Below are 15,132 nucleotides of genomic sequence, written 5' to 3' on the forward strand. Positions count from 1 at the left end.
GTACCTCCTGGTGGAGCTCCCTTCGTAATTAATTTTGTGGATCGGAAATGCTCCCAATGACATCCTTCTCTGTTCCGTACTCTAAATCTGTTCCTGGAGCTGATTGGCAAGCTTATTTTCCTGATAACTTTGAATACACATGCACAGCAGGAGGGCCTTTACTGTCTTCTATTCTGTACTTGTTGACTTCTAAATCTAAGCAGTGCTGTAAAAGCCTTTAATTCATCTCCTACCTTACACAAGCTTGTTTTTCTCTTATCTTTTAATGGGAGGAGATTACGTTTTGTTAAAGGTCGATGGCCTGTCACTTTTTTCATTTAAATTTTGTCTCCTCCAGTTTTTGGGGCCTTTTAGAGCAACATCTGCGTTTTATGAAGCTGCAAGGAAAGGCAGGATGTGTGAGTGTTAATAGCACTTGGCTTTCATAACAATGTCATTTACAACCCAGTTGCTCGCTCATAGACCCCTAAAGGAAAGGAGAGAAATGGCATTCACTGCATTTGCACGCACGGCGCAGTAGAGAGCATACAACTTGTGTATGTTTCTTTGTGCCTCAAGGCTTTTCACGCCTTAGAAAGTGCCTTAGGCTATAGAAATAAGCCAAAGTGTTTAGAGGAAATTGAATTCATTACCGAGATGCTTGTAAATTTTTAATCAGTGCAGCAAAAGATCTACTTTGTCAAACATGCCAAACCAGAATTTTGGTGAGATTTCAGATTGCTAAATATAGAGCTCAACTTTTGAATGAATGTAAAACAAAAGTTTTCAATAAGAGCACTAAATGCTCATGTGAACAATTATCTTTACATTGCCTCTTCGAGTTTAAATATTTATATATTTAAAAAAATGCGTTTTAAAGTGCCGTTACAGGTAAAGCAGTTACGCGGGGTTAAAAAGGCTTTGAAATTGTGCTTTTTTATGTTTATTTATTTTTCTATTCATCATCCTCTATTATGTTCTTGGTACCTGGAAAAAATTACTTTCTGTTGTGATTGCATTATTACATCCTGATTGGAAATGTTTAAACAAAACCCCCAAATCAATGCCTTTTGTCTCCCTGATTGCTGCCATTGCAGTTTCGTGGACCAATCAGCATTCATTGTCATTTCCATAGATGCAGGACTATAACTAGTGGGAAATATTCAGTTTTCACACATTATTGCTTCTTGGCCTCATCAAATGAGCTTAAATGTATGGTAATTAAATAAAGCAGCCTCGTTATGCCTGTTACGTATAATTTGGATAGTATTGGGTGATAATAATTCAAAAATGCATTTTACATATTATTAAATTGTGTGTACTTAAATTGTTACTGTGAAGTATAGTTCAGATGCTTCAAAGACAACGGGATTTCTTCATCCACATTCATTTGAGAGAGAATGTCATGTCAGTGCATGTCAGCCTGTGCACAATTAGACAGACATGATGAGAGAAATCCTCTTCTGTCATATGGACATTGGTAACTCATGGCTTGCGATTTCGGTGCCCATAGGCGATGATTCCTTCACAATTTTAAGACAGCTCGTGATATCCCTAACATACTCATTCAGTTATTCCATGACATGGTAACCGGTCATATCTGTCAGTCTCATCAGATTATACTTTATGAGAGACAACTCTGGCATATCTGCTCCTGAAAAGCCTGTCTCCAGTCTTTAAATATCGATCCCCGGGGCCTTAGCAGAGGTGCCTCTCATGAGTACAGAAAAGAAGAGAGAAAAACAGATCATTAGTGATTTTAATTAGGTGATCTGTCAAGCTGCGATTGCCAGATGTAAGTGTATGCATTTGGGTCGATCGCAATCCCTCTCACGATCCCTTCTTGTCACCTTGGGCCTCTGAAAAGTAGGATGGCTCTTGCTTAGAGTAAAACAAGCAGTAGGGGAGAAAAGAAATATGTCACTGTGCATGTGTGTGGCAGGTTTCTTCCTAAGAAGCAGGTGGGGGGTTCGGTTTCATATCGAGGTTTAGGAAAAATGAGTTTTGTTTGAAATTTTCCAAAAAATATCAACGTTCTGCTGCTAAAGCTAGAAATGTGACACCGTGAACATTTTCTAAATGAAATTGACAGAGGACAAACAAAATTATGTGTACATGAGATTTCTGAGTACTGCTCTTTGGACTGTTAAAGAACAAACAAGAATTAAAGCATTTGAGTTTGAGAGACTTCGGCTCCTTTTGTTGTTATAATGATGCAGAAATGTTCTTAAATGTTTTTCCCTCAACACAACAAAATGCAGAAGACGCAGTTATACGGACTCAGTTAAACATCATTACATATTTATAACCCGGCGCCAGATGACAGAAACAAAGAGGGAGAGAGATATGAACCGTGCAGCGGCACCGCAACTCGTCTGGTGTCTTTGTGAGATATCTGATTGCAATGTTTAAACCTGCCTTTCATCTAATGTTGCTACAGAAAACTCATTTATACAACAGCTGCAAATGGACTTTTGATTTAACAATTCATAATTTAATTGGCATATTAGACGTGCCCCTAACATCCAGCCCTAGTTATCATGGAGTAGTGTTAAAGGGAGTGCAATATTGCGCTCATGTAGATTGCAAAAAAATCATTTAGTAATGCTTAACTGAGTTTTCATGTGTTTTTCAAGTCAATTCTGACATACTTAAATCGTGAGGGGATTATCAGAATAAAGACGAAAATCAATTAACTTTAAGAACAAATATAACAATTAGGTTGTCTCTTTATTTCCCCACAGATCCCAGCGAGGGCTTTCACTGCCAGGATGAGTGTCGGATCCTAGGCCACTCTGACCGCTGCTGGATGCCTCGCGTTACAGTCCCAGCACGCGCCAAGTCACCCGAGCACGCTCGCAACGTCATCGCTTTGTCTATCGAGGCCACCACGGTGGACGTGCCACACTATGAGGATGGCACAACAAAGAGGACTTTTGCCACCTTTGGCAAGGATGGGTCTGAAGATGTGGAACGAGGAGACATAAAGGGAAAGCGGACTCAGGAGTCTCAGGTGTGTAGCCCCAAGGCCAATGGAGGGGCTGTTCGTGAAGCTGGCAATGGGCGGGAGGCGGCCAGTCCCATCACTTCCCCTGTGCACCTGAAGAGCCCAATGTGCAAGCCGTCATCTGCCTACAACACGCTTAAATGCCGTGACGCAGAGCGAATCGCCAACCACAGCCTGCTGCGGCAGCCGGAGGGGAAGGACAGTGAGCCGGCTGTAAGGGAGATCAACACGCTTCTCCACGACGGCCGAGACAAGGAATCCCCCAGCAGCAAGCGCCTGAAGGACATTGTGCTTTAGCAAGCTTCTCTGTGACACACACCAACATGTATACACACATCCAGTGTAAACTCACATATATATACCCCGCAATAGCTGTGTATACACAGAAGAAAATCTGGCTGTGGCAGTAGAGAGACACACCCATTTGCAGTATACAAAATTGAAAAACCAGCCTGGGCTGAAGATAAACTGACGTATGCTGCAGCTAGTTGTGTGCTCAGGCCCAGGTAGTGGATGTGGCTTCGTTGTAGTCGCAGTACTTTTTCCTTGTTTGTTTTTTGTTCAGATTTCTTTCTATCAGCCTGCGATGAGTGGACAGGCAGGTTACTGCCGACTGCATGGACACGGCCAGTGGAGCTCTCCAGCCCTCGACCCAAAGCAGGACTTTACATGTTTGGACACCTGAGGTGCCAGTTCATACGTACAGTTATGCCTTTTGAACTACTTTTGTATCACGAACTGATATTTGCCTTCTTTGGTTTTGCAGTCTGTTTTAGCTGCCAAAATCGCTCTTTGTTCCTTTGTATAGAGTTCTGTCACTGTAATAAACAAAAACAAATACACACAGGATTCATCCAAAAATATCATCAATTTACTCCTTCAGAAGTTTGCAGTGCATTCAGGAGAAGGAAGGTGAGGCCTCCCGGTCTCATGTCTTCCTGTCCCTGACAAATAAGAGAAACTTTCTCTGCATGTCCCTGAGGACATCCTCGTGTCATCAGACTGTGAGGTCCTTACAGTATTTATATTTTATCACGGATGGAGCTGATTGAACTCTCGTTGTCTGCCAAGCCGCTCTGACTGCAGGAGGTGGGGACAGACAGATACTTGTGATCAAATTGCGTTGTATGAAACAAAAAAAAGACTTTCTGCTTTTGAAATCTCCTGTGCCCAACCTTGATTGTAGCCAGTGGAGCACAAATTAGAACTTTGTGCTTTGGTCTTGTACTTTTTTTGACTTTTGACTATGGGGCTAGGATAGAAGGGATCGTCACTCATGTCTTGCTATGTGAAACTCTGTATAGGGTTTACTATTATCATTTTTAATAACCTGTTGTTATGTGACAATCCCTTTAATGTTTTGTTTCAAGAGAAAAAAAATGAATAAACATTGGTGTTCAACTGAAGCTACAGTAGCGTTTGTTACACAAACACAAAAATAAAAAAAAACATATATGCCAAAATATATTTTATAAATAATTTAAAATGTATAATGAGAATATTTAATGCTGTGTAGTTATTTTATCAGTAAGTTATACTTGAAATTAACTTGCTTTTCGTTCATTTGTCTTTTGCTTTTATATTGAACCGGATTTGTTTTGGGGTTTTTTTTTTTGTTGTTTATGTTCAAAACTTGGATTTTTTTTTTTGTTTACTGTGTGATCCCTGGCAACTGTTGACTTGCAGTCTACCTTGTTGTAAAGAGTTTCTTATTGGTCAGTTCTTGTGCCATCCAGTTTCTGTGTGGGCTACCAGAAAATGTAAAAAGACAAAAAAAATTACATAAAACAACAACGACAAAAAAAAAAGCGATTTCAGCACCAACATTAGTGTGTCAGTTCAATGAGCTTAGAGTGAGATAGCAAAAGAAACCAAAAAAGATGCAAACACAACCTTAATGATTGCAGGATGTTGCTTCATCTCAGTATCAAAGGAGGAAGAACAGCTTCCAGTGTTCTCCAGGCTGCAACGAGGTTCCACCTATTTTATCTGTGTAATAGGTTGGCTTTCCTATATGGCCCAATCACGTGGGGAAAAAAAGACTTTTCCAACTTCAGATGAGGGCATTGTGATGTGCAGATTAGCTTTACTCAGCACTGCTGTCACCCTGTACCATCTGTGTTCTCCTGATCTCAAAGCTAAGGTTGAGACCACAGTGGCATAAGCAGGGCTCTCCCTTACTATGAGCACCACACAACAGACTGGGTGGAATCATGCGAGAGGGAACTAAGGTCTTGGAAGAACCGTGTTGCACATCAGCAATGTGGTTTTATGTTGCTTTGCAGTAAACTGTACAATGTGGAAAAATATGAATGAAAATGGACAAATTGCATACAACAAACTAGATCTCTGTAGCTGAATGTTTTGCTGGTCTCACCCATGGCTTCTGGCAACATGAAAATCGGAATAATCACTGAATGTATACAGCAGCTTATAATTAAACTATTAAATGTTCTCTGCTTTGTTTTCTTGTTTTTACTCGACACCGGTGAAATTTCGGGTTGAACTGAAATTTGAATCCACTGCTTCTTAACAACCATTGTGTCTTTGTGTACTGAAAGAAGTTCTCAGCTGAACTTTATCCATCACAGTGCTGCCTAAATAAGTATAGTACTGTGCAAAAGGATTGAGCCACTTCCCCTTTTTTATTTTGCTGAGCTTTCTCATTACTTCTTTAGGTCGTCTTTGGGAATAGTTTTTTCTTTTGTTTCCTTCTGTGTCAAGATTACACCATACCGCTTCAATAATGTTGAGGTCTAGGCTCTGAGGCCAGGCCGTGACTGATAGTGTTCCATTGTGTGTTTTTCTATCCAGGTATACATTCACTGCACTGGCAGCAGTGTGTTCAGTATCATTGTCATGCTGAAAAATGAAGCCACTGTCAATCAGAAACTTTCCAGGTGGTATTGCATGGTGGATCCAAATTTGACAGTACTTCTTTATGTTCAGAATTCCATCAATTTTGACAAGATCCCCAATACCATGACAGAGCTTCCACTGTACGTGTACCGCGCCCTGTTCTCCTGTTTCCCTTTCTTAAGAACGGCTTCTTGACAGCCGCGCTTCCACTGAGACCATTTCCGAGACCATCTGGCCCTTCTCGACTGAAGAGCCAGATGCATTTCTCAGGGCCTGTGTCACTCTCTCAGATACTGCTGTAGATACTTTTTAGCCCTGCTACTTCTTCTTTTGTCATCCACTTGCCCTGTTTCCCCAGTTGGTTTAAGGACACACTGGACATGCCAACATGTGCCAAGTTTTCAGCTAATAGCTTTTTGTAAAACTGTGATATTTTTGGCATTTTTCATAGATTCAGCTGAAGAAATGAGAAGAAATTCTGTTTTTGCAGTAGTGTTTGATAGAAACAAATGACCTAAAGAATCTATTTAAAATAGGTTCTTTGCTAGTTAGTCTGAAATGTGTGGACATACCACTGGTCGTCTTTTCTATTTAGGTTTCTTTTTTATGCTTGAATGATTCATATGTCAAACTGGTCAGTGTCCACAGAAAAACAAAATTCTTTTGGAAAGCCTGGAAAACTATTGCCCAAGATGACTTAAAAATTTCAAAGGAAGTCTGTGTCCTTGGAATCAAAATACAAACAAATGAGTGGTGGCGCAACACTTTTCTCACATTCAGACTGAAACAAAAAACGGAGACATGTGAAGATATTTCTCAGCCAGGAATTGTTGTAATTTCAGTTCATCCTTGACGCTGATGTTGTAAGCCGGTGTAGGAGGTGAGTGGAGAATGCAACAGGCTCTTTATTATGAGACAATTCAGTCTTTCCACAATACATTAACATTTTGTATTACAAAGTGAATTTCAGCACGCTGTTCTTGAAAACAGCACGATAACACATCAGCACATGTCCTTTCTGCTTGATATGTGATATCTGTTTGATATTAAGAGTTTTTGCTGAGGCTGGCTTAAAGCCTTCATTAATATTCCATGCATTCACTGTTGTTCTTTCCCATTATTTCCAAAGCAGACCTTTGGGAATCTTTCAGAAAGTGAGGCTAGTGTGTGTGTGTGTGTGTGTGTGTGTGTGTGTGTGTGCTAGTGTCTCTTTCAGACAGAGCGCCTTCATCCGCAACAGTAGGTCAAACATGCCACTTTTAGGAGATTTAACACTGTAAATGTCTCTCAAAAAAACTACAACGTAGACACTGATCGGGAGCACGAAGGCTGTCATCGAGACTCACATTCCACTGGTGGGTAATGTGCTTTCACAGCCAACAGTATGATGTCACTGAAACACTAGATCCCACTTGAAACATTGATTTATTAGTCGACTTTGAGTGGAAGGTTGTAAAAGCTATGAAATAAGTTGAAAAGCAAGACAAAGCTGGATTCTTTCTCAGCAAGTCTGAAACACTTTATATGAAATTTTCACTCAATAAAGGCTCCACTCTTCACCTCCCTCGCAGACAGCAGGTCTTTCTCACGAGTAAGGCGGTATGGATTGATAAAGGGAAGCAGAGATTAGATACAGAGCAGGACACTTTTTGCCACTGTAGCGACTGAACGAAGCAAACAAGCAAGAGGAAACACACATGCCACACAGCTGCCCTCTATGATAAGAAAAGAGGTTGGCTTCATTTCTATAATTAATTTGCCATTCCCTCTATACCCCCTGGTGGAGCCAACATGAAAGCTGGTCAGAAAGCACACTTGCTAACACATCCATTAGTCTATAAGGAGGATCTTGTTTCTTCCAGCTAAAGTCTCTCCTCATGGGCAAAACCACTATTCTAGCCCTGCCTCACTCATATGAATTACTCATGCCCTTTCAGCAGTGTTTAGACCCTTGGGTCCCCATAACAAACTTGCCTGAACCAAAGGTACAGTCCTGCCTCCAACTGAAGGGCAAAGTATGCATTTTAAAATCCATATTAGAGAACCCAGTCTCATTAGCATTAACCTGAAAAACAGACTCGGTGCCACAATACTGCAGTAATCCTTTTTTATTTTCTAACAAATACATGTAGCACGTTTGTCTCCTGCATCAATCCATTATCCCACTCAGTCAAACCTTATTTGCAATGCAGGAAATTCCCAAACTAGTGTTTTTCCATGCATATTTAATTACTCTTGAGTCATGGTGGTCATGGAGAATATTCTCCATTAGGGTAAGATTTATATAAAAGGTTACTAGGACACACATCCTATTAACATCCTATTAATGTTTCAATTATCATTTAGCAAAATGGTGAGAGGGGGAATCTGAGATCAATTAAAATGATTTATTTTGAACACAGGCATCCGTTGAAAAAGAGCAGAAGGAGTGCCTGCAGCCTCACATTCCTTCAATACAAAATAGTTTGTCGCCGGTTCTTTTGAGTGAGACACACCCCTGACCAACCCCCATTCAGGCTCACTGATAGCTCACGCTCTAGTGACCTCATTTTATCAAAAGGGCTCGCAGCTGCTCTTGCCTCATTACGACCATCTATTCCATTCACTAACCTCTGGTGGAGGTTCACCATTGAAGTAGGTGACAGCCGACAACATGTTTGAGGTAACGTGCTAAATCTCATATTGAAACCTGTTGCAATCTTTAAACACCAGAAAATTGATGAAAAAACTATATATATATAGAAAGAAAACATTAATCAAATGTGATGTTTAATGCCTTAAAATGTAAACACTGGTGCCATTTGTTTGTTAGTTCAGTAACTTCATCCACAAATATTGTGTCTGCATATTAGAAAATCCACTCATTTTTGTCCACTGCAGTGTGCCAAGAGATTTCTAAATCAGGCATGTAACTAAAATTCACATCACAAGGTTAACATCTTTTCTCTAATGTTTCTACCACTGAAAAGCAGGTGAGCTGGTTAAGACTTTTTAGTCACAAGATAGAAAAAAAGCTTTTTCACCTTAATTTATGTAAAACTATTAATGGATAATAAGGAAAGTGCTACTTTTTTTTATTAGTATTTAGGCATTTTCTCAATTGGGTATTTTTATATCCTCTCTAGGCCATTTGCCAAACAGATGATGGTTTGTTTCCCAGGTCCACACCTGAGCAAATTCATATCAGCACAGAGCCGAGTTCATCTAGCCTCATATGTGTCATCACACCAAGTCTGCACAACTTCCAACCTAGGCCTGGATGTAGATAAGAGGTCCTTGATGGATTCTGGCTTGCACTGCACTGTGGATCTAAAGTTCAGCCTTTGCCACCGTTAAGGATTGCTGCAGTCACAGTCATTTGAAAGTGGCAAGCTCCAAGAATGGGATATCAGCTCAGAGGCTATAGTGTGATGCCAGAAAGTTTTTAGAAATTATAAGTAGTCTCAGAGACGTATTTTTCTAGTCAGAAGGTACTGCTATCTGCACAAAAAGAACAACCTCTTGCTATAGCTTCATATTGTATAGGAGAGGTTAGCCTTGGTCGTAATGAGAAGCCGGCTGGTCATGGTATCAATAAGAAGACTGATTACCCTCTCCATCTCCCCACCACAACCACATCTAACAGGGTTGGCCAGTGGCCATTTCCTTTTGTGGTAGTCACAACAAAACTCTGATCACCACTGAAATGAGCGGCTCAAACAATAGTCTACAGTCAGAGAGCGCTACTGAGCCCTCACTGACATGGGAAGCAGTGTCTGCCACATTCCCCCAGCAAGCTTTAATTGGAAGTGATGCTAGACAGATCATATCATAACCATTAGTGATGGCCTGATAAGACTGACCAAGGAGCTGCTCTATAAAGCTTCTTTGTCCCAAAAAAAAGGGTCCAATGAGCCCCTGGACCCGACAGCATGCCATCTCCAGCAGCAATCACAGCCTGACCTTAGTCACCTCTCTCAGCCCTTAATGCCCAGGATGTCGGCTCTAGGGCTGTGGAACTGGGGCAGTTGACCTCCCCCTCTCTAGAGGGTAAAATCCCTGATAGCAGGGACTAGAAATTAAAGACTGTGGCCTTTGAAAGCCTCTATTATTGTCAGAGGGAGCACAGCAATGAATCTCGCCAGCCTCTCCATGGACATGCATTATCAGAGGGGTGATTGTTTGACCTAAACTCTCTGCTTGGCAATGATTTATTTTACCCTGGCACAGGTACATTCTCTGACCTCTCTGTCCTCTTGGAGTGACAGAAAATGTCAGGTTTTTTGAATATTGGCTCATAAGCGGTATAAACACCGTACGCATTTTAAAAGAAGAACTGAGAATCCATTTCTTTAGTCCATCTCAATCTGTTTTCTGTCTCTGTGGTGATGCTTTTTACAGGAATATACTGGGAACTAAAAAGACTTGATCAATTGTTCCGGTGCTGTAATTCAGAAAGATGGATTGCAGTGCAGCGTGAGACCAAAATGTGCTGTGAAAAGCTAAAACCAAAGGAGCATGTCACTTCAAATGTCAGCTCCCCTGGTTAAAACTATTCTCTTGTCTGCTTGCTTGCAGACAAGAGATTAGTTTTCAAATATATGCAATATCTTCAAAAACCTCTGCAGGAGTGAAAAGGTCTTTGTTATTTTACGTGCTGTGTTTCTTGTGATCTTTTGACAACAAACTACACAAAATATAAAATGAGTGTTTTCAGCACTTTCTTTTTATCTTGTTGTGACTCATATTGCAATGCTGTTCGAATTGTTTTATTGATAATTTACTAAATAGCTGATGGCATATTGATTTTATACTTTTTTTTTCCCTGAGCAAATGCGCAACACATATTAGACAAACAATGCATGGTTTTATCACTGGGGGAAACAGTGCATCCATTGTGTGCACATAAATCTTTGCGTCGGGCATGCCTGAAAAACTCTGTATTCTTTATCAGTCACCAAGCTAAAGGGGAATGACTATGAGAACGCACATTAGGTTTTGCAGTATACCCAACACTTTGAGTTGGAGCTCTTCTGACACCTTTGGGTTGGTTACAAAATGCAAACTAAAGTGTCAGGTGATGAGAAAGAGAGCTGAAAAGATCTTGAACATTCATTCAGTGTCATTTCTCTGTGTTTGTCCTTCTGCCTTTTCTTTTGTGTCGGTACAAGGAAAGAATTATTTTCTGAAAACCAGCCCAGTGGGGATTTCTTGACCATTTAGCTGACAGTTATTTCTTGAGCACAAGGCAAGAACGAACAGCTCCGCTTTTTCGAAGCGGAGCTGTTCGTTCATTTCTGTCTTTGACACTGTGAGTTTTTAATTGTGATTTACTCATTAGAGAGATTTCTTTTTATCAGCCAGGAGATAAACATGTTGTATATGCACATGTTGTGTACTAGACCCGTGCATCTTTGGGGATTAAATAAAGCTCTTAAAATTGGCCATTATCAAAATACATCAGTGCCCCAAGTTGAATAACTTTGGTCAAAGAAGTTTAATTTTGGAAGGTCTAGAAATTAACATAACATATATTTCAAGGCCTCCTCGGCGGTAAAATGAAAATCACTCTAAATGAATGGACACTGCATGGAATGCACTCTTATTTCTTTCATAACAAAACACTGGAGCTGCTTAATGGGGAATAAAATCTTTCAAGGATAAAGACAAATATTATATTTTATAATGCAGAACCTTTATTGTTTGTTGCTGTTGTTTCCTCTACTATAACCTTGTTTATCTCTTTTGTGAGCTACTATTCCTTTTGTACCAATTATATGCTTTTGAGAATTATAACAATTTTTGAATGGACGGATAGAAATGAAATTTCTCAGAATTGTTACGGCCGAGACCGTTTCAGACGAGTGACAGGACTCAAACGCAAGACGCCGAACAGCTCGTAAGTATATTTTAAGAATAATGTTTAATGTTTACACAAAATATTCATAAACAAAAGGTGAGCGTAGACGTTAAACTAAATAACGATCTGGTCCGGGTCAGAGAGGACAGCTATTCCGGGGATTGGACTGGAAAGCAAGTCACAAAGGGTCCAGGAAAAGGTCGGGGTCACTGTAACAGAATGCAGATGTTCAAACATAGATAAGGAGGCATATGAATATGTTGTTTGGCTCAGAATCCTCCTTCGTACTGCGTACTTGCCAACGGAGGTCGGAGATGACATAGAGGGGTGAGTAGTCCGGGTGTGTAAATCCAAAAACTCCTGGCGTGGAGGCAGAGAGGCAGGTAGGTAATTTTGGTAATAGCCTGAGGGACTGCCAGAAGGTCCAGCATCCAAGTAGAAGCTCTTCGCCAGGGGTTGACAGTTAGGTGTAGCTGAAAAAGGAGGCGCACAAAAAACAAACATACAGTGAGGCAAGGTGATTCAAAAAAACACGTAGGGAATTTATGGTGGTGGCCTGCACTGACTGATGTTTAGCAGAGAATCTGGCGAAGAGAGATTGAGAACGCTGGCCTTATGAGTCCCCAGCTAATTACCCACAGATGTAAGCGATCAGCAAAAACACTGAGGCCCCTCCCAGGGGTGGAGACGCCGGCTCGGAGGGAGACACACTGGCACACACCCGGACCATGACAAGAATCAATCTGTACTTATTAACAATGTAACAAAAACCTTTTCAAACCTCAGTACCATTGGCTGAAATGCAGTCTCAAACCATGTCGCTATTGTGCTTTACAGATGGGTGTAAGCACTCACTGTTGGACTACTCTCCTGACCTTCTCTGTACATATTGATGACGATTTGAACCAAAAATCTGGATACATCACTCTGTCAGACCTCGTGCCACATATTTTCAGTCCAGTTTATTTGTAATTTGCTGCTGTTGATAGCTTATTTAAAAGCAGCTACTTACTCTTTTCTCCTCCACTTGTCCAGTTTCCTCACATTTTTAAGGACACGCAGTACACCATGATGAGAAATGCCAAGTTTCTGGCTAATAAATAAATAAAGCGACATATTAAACAGCACTAAAGATAAATGCCTGGTAGCTGAAATTTAAGAACCACTGTTTTGCATTATATACCACCTGAATAATTCTGCTTTAACACACATTGTGACTTTTTTTTTCTTTCTGAGTTCCACTAAAGGATGAAAATATATCAAGTCTGATACACGAGTGACTCATTCTTTTTATTGCAAATATAGAATGTTGGACTTCTGGCTGATAATGCCGATAATGGTCTTTCTCACAACAACTAAAAGATTAAAGGAAATTATTAACAAATAAAAAACATGCACATGAATTACTATTACTATGCAAATGTTATGCATACAACATATATGCATAACATTTGCACAGGGCTTCTGCAAATAAATGCCATTAGGTAGTCAAAAAATGGCTGAATGGATCTCACCATTTTGAAGAGAAGAATGAGAGATTACTCCGAGAGCTGAAATTGGAACGGTGTGTAGAGTGCATGCTACTTATTGTTCTCTGTTTTACTTAAATCTCTCAACAAAAGTAAATGGATAGCTCGCAGCTTCAACGACAGACACGTGCAGCTTCCAGGCAGCTGCTGGAAGAAACTGGACCTTTTTTTTTTTTTTTGCCTATTGTACATTTGTCTGATGCAGAATTGTCCTCAACATTAAAGAAGAAGAAGAATATAGGCTGGAATGAAATATTAAACTTGAAAAAGTGTGCTCTGATCTGGCCATTGTGGCTGTATCATCACAAATACATCTTCACAGATTTCTTGTGGGTGGTTTATGTAATTTGCTACTCGACACCAAGATAGTCAGCACAGCAGAGTGTATATCTCATGCTGTGATTGTATTGTATTGGTACAATTCTCTGGTAGCGCATACAATAACTGGAGCTTTATCAACACCTGTGATCCCTCTTTGGGTTTAATATTCTTGTAAGACTCGTTCATGTCCAGTATTATACTTGTTATATATTTGTTGTCAAACACCATGCTTGATGGCAGCATCATTTAAGTGTATGAGCTTCAGTTTTCACAGTTCAGTGTTCATTACACACTTTCCATTTTGGAAAATGCTATTCAACCTCATCTCACCAATGCAGCTCAATGCAATGCTTTTAGAAGTCACAGAAAACCCCAGGGAGTATGTGTCTTTGTTTAATGTGACCCCATGAAGAATAAGTAGCCTGTGTGAGTTTTTACCCCCAAAATGCTTCAACAATAGAAGGCCTGGGTGATAACACTGCAGGAGTGTGAGGGCAGTAAAGGCTTCCAGGGATTCAGTTTGACAAAGTGTGAGTATTAGAAATTCCACTCCTTAATATCTGGATCCTTTAGCCTCTCTCTCTAACTCACTTGGGAACTTGTTCTCAGACTCAACAGGATGGATTCTAATAAACCTGGACCCCAATTTCCAACGCAAACTAGCATTTTCATGGAACAATGTGCCACCATTATAAGAACTTCTAGTCTAAGAACTCCTTAAGGGATTAAGGGAAGTCTATATCACAGCTTAAGTGGTGCAGTTCATCAAGACCTTTGATCAGCAAAGTATATAAGAGAGCAGTGGAAGTGGGAATTAGGATATAGCTAATGTTTATTGAAACACAACCAAAGGTTAGGCCATTGTTCTTATACAAGGGTCTACATTCACTAACACAGACATTTTGAAGGAAATGGCCTATTGAATGTTTTTCAGTGCATTTAGAGACAGTAACTGTGGCAGGATTATAAGAAAGTCTTGCTCTTTCTGTCTCCTGACAACAAGTAAACCACCTTGTAGAGCAGCAATCAATCAAAATGCTCTCACAGAAACAAATGAATAATGAAATCTGCTGCATCACAAATGGCAATCACTATTGTTTTACCTGCATAACAATGACTGGCTGAACAAATAAATTAAACAAGAGATAAAAGGTCAAACATAATTTAAGGCAATGCTTTCTTTTATTATTCTCACACATTATTCCTCTCAACCAGCTTTAATAGGACACTTTATTTCTTACACAGTGGATATTGGTAAGCAGTGGAATGACAGGGCTCCTGCTGTTGCATAACGCTGCCATAGAAATATGATTGTTGTCATGATTATAAATCAGAGACCAGTGTCTTTGTGCTGCAGTGATTTACATCAATACTGGGATAACAAAAAATCAGCTTTTTCCTATTTACAAAGAGCATGGTGGAAATAATAATTTAATTCAAACAAGCAGGTAATTGGCTATATTACAAACGCAATTTAACACAAGACAATTCAATGCTTTAGATCTTATTTATCTTTTTGTTTACCACTCTGGTCTTGCAAAATGGAAAAACAGGGTTCTTAAGAAAAATACTCGGGACTGGTTTAAAAAATACCTATC

The 15,132-nt window shown here is 40.0% G+C and overlaps 1 protein-coding gene and 1 long non-coding RNA gene across 2 annotated transcripts in view; one reads left to right on the forward strand and one right to left on the reverse strand.

Moving 5' to 3' along the window:
- The window catches only part of pcdh19 (protocadherin 19), a 48,561-nt gene extending 45,214 nt beyond the window's left edge, over positions 1-3,347 (forward strand). Inside the window, exon 5 of the mRNA XM_085373368.1 lies at positions 2,724-3,347. Coding sequence (XP_085229494.1) covers positions 2,724-3,283 — 560 coding nt within the window. The 3' untranslated portion in view covers positions 3,284-3,347. The remainder of the gene's footprint in view (positions 1-2,723) is intronic.
- An 8,441-nt stretch (positions 3,348-11,788) lies between these two features.
- Positions 11,789-12,307, reverse strand: LOC146639115 (uncharacterized). Its single transcript, XR_014906890.1, has 3 exons — positions 12,251-12,307; positions 11,980-12,157; positions 11,789-11,893 (listed from the first exon to the last, which is right to left on the reverse strand). It is a non-coding gene; the product is annotated as an uncharacterized LOC146639115 (long non-coding RNA).
- Between the last annotated feature and the right edge of the window lie 2,825 nt (positions 12,308-15,132).

The sequence above is a fragment of the Diplotaxodon limnothrissa genome, linkage group LG2, assembly GCF_057381915.1.
Source record: "Diplotaxodon limnothrissa isolate DT_005_m linkage group LG2, D_limnothrissa_male_GT1.1, whole genome shotgun sequence".
In the NCBI taxonomy this organism is placed as follows: Eukaryota; Metazoa; Chordata; class Actinopteri; order Cichliformes; family Cichlidae; genus Diplotaxodon; species Diplotaxodon limnothrissa.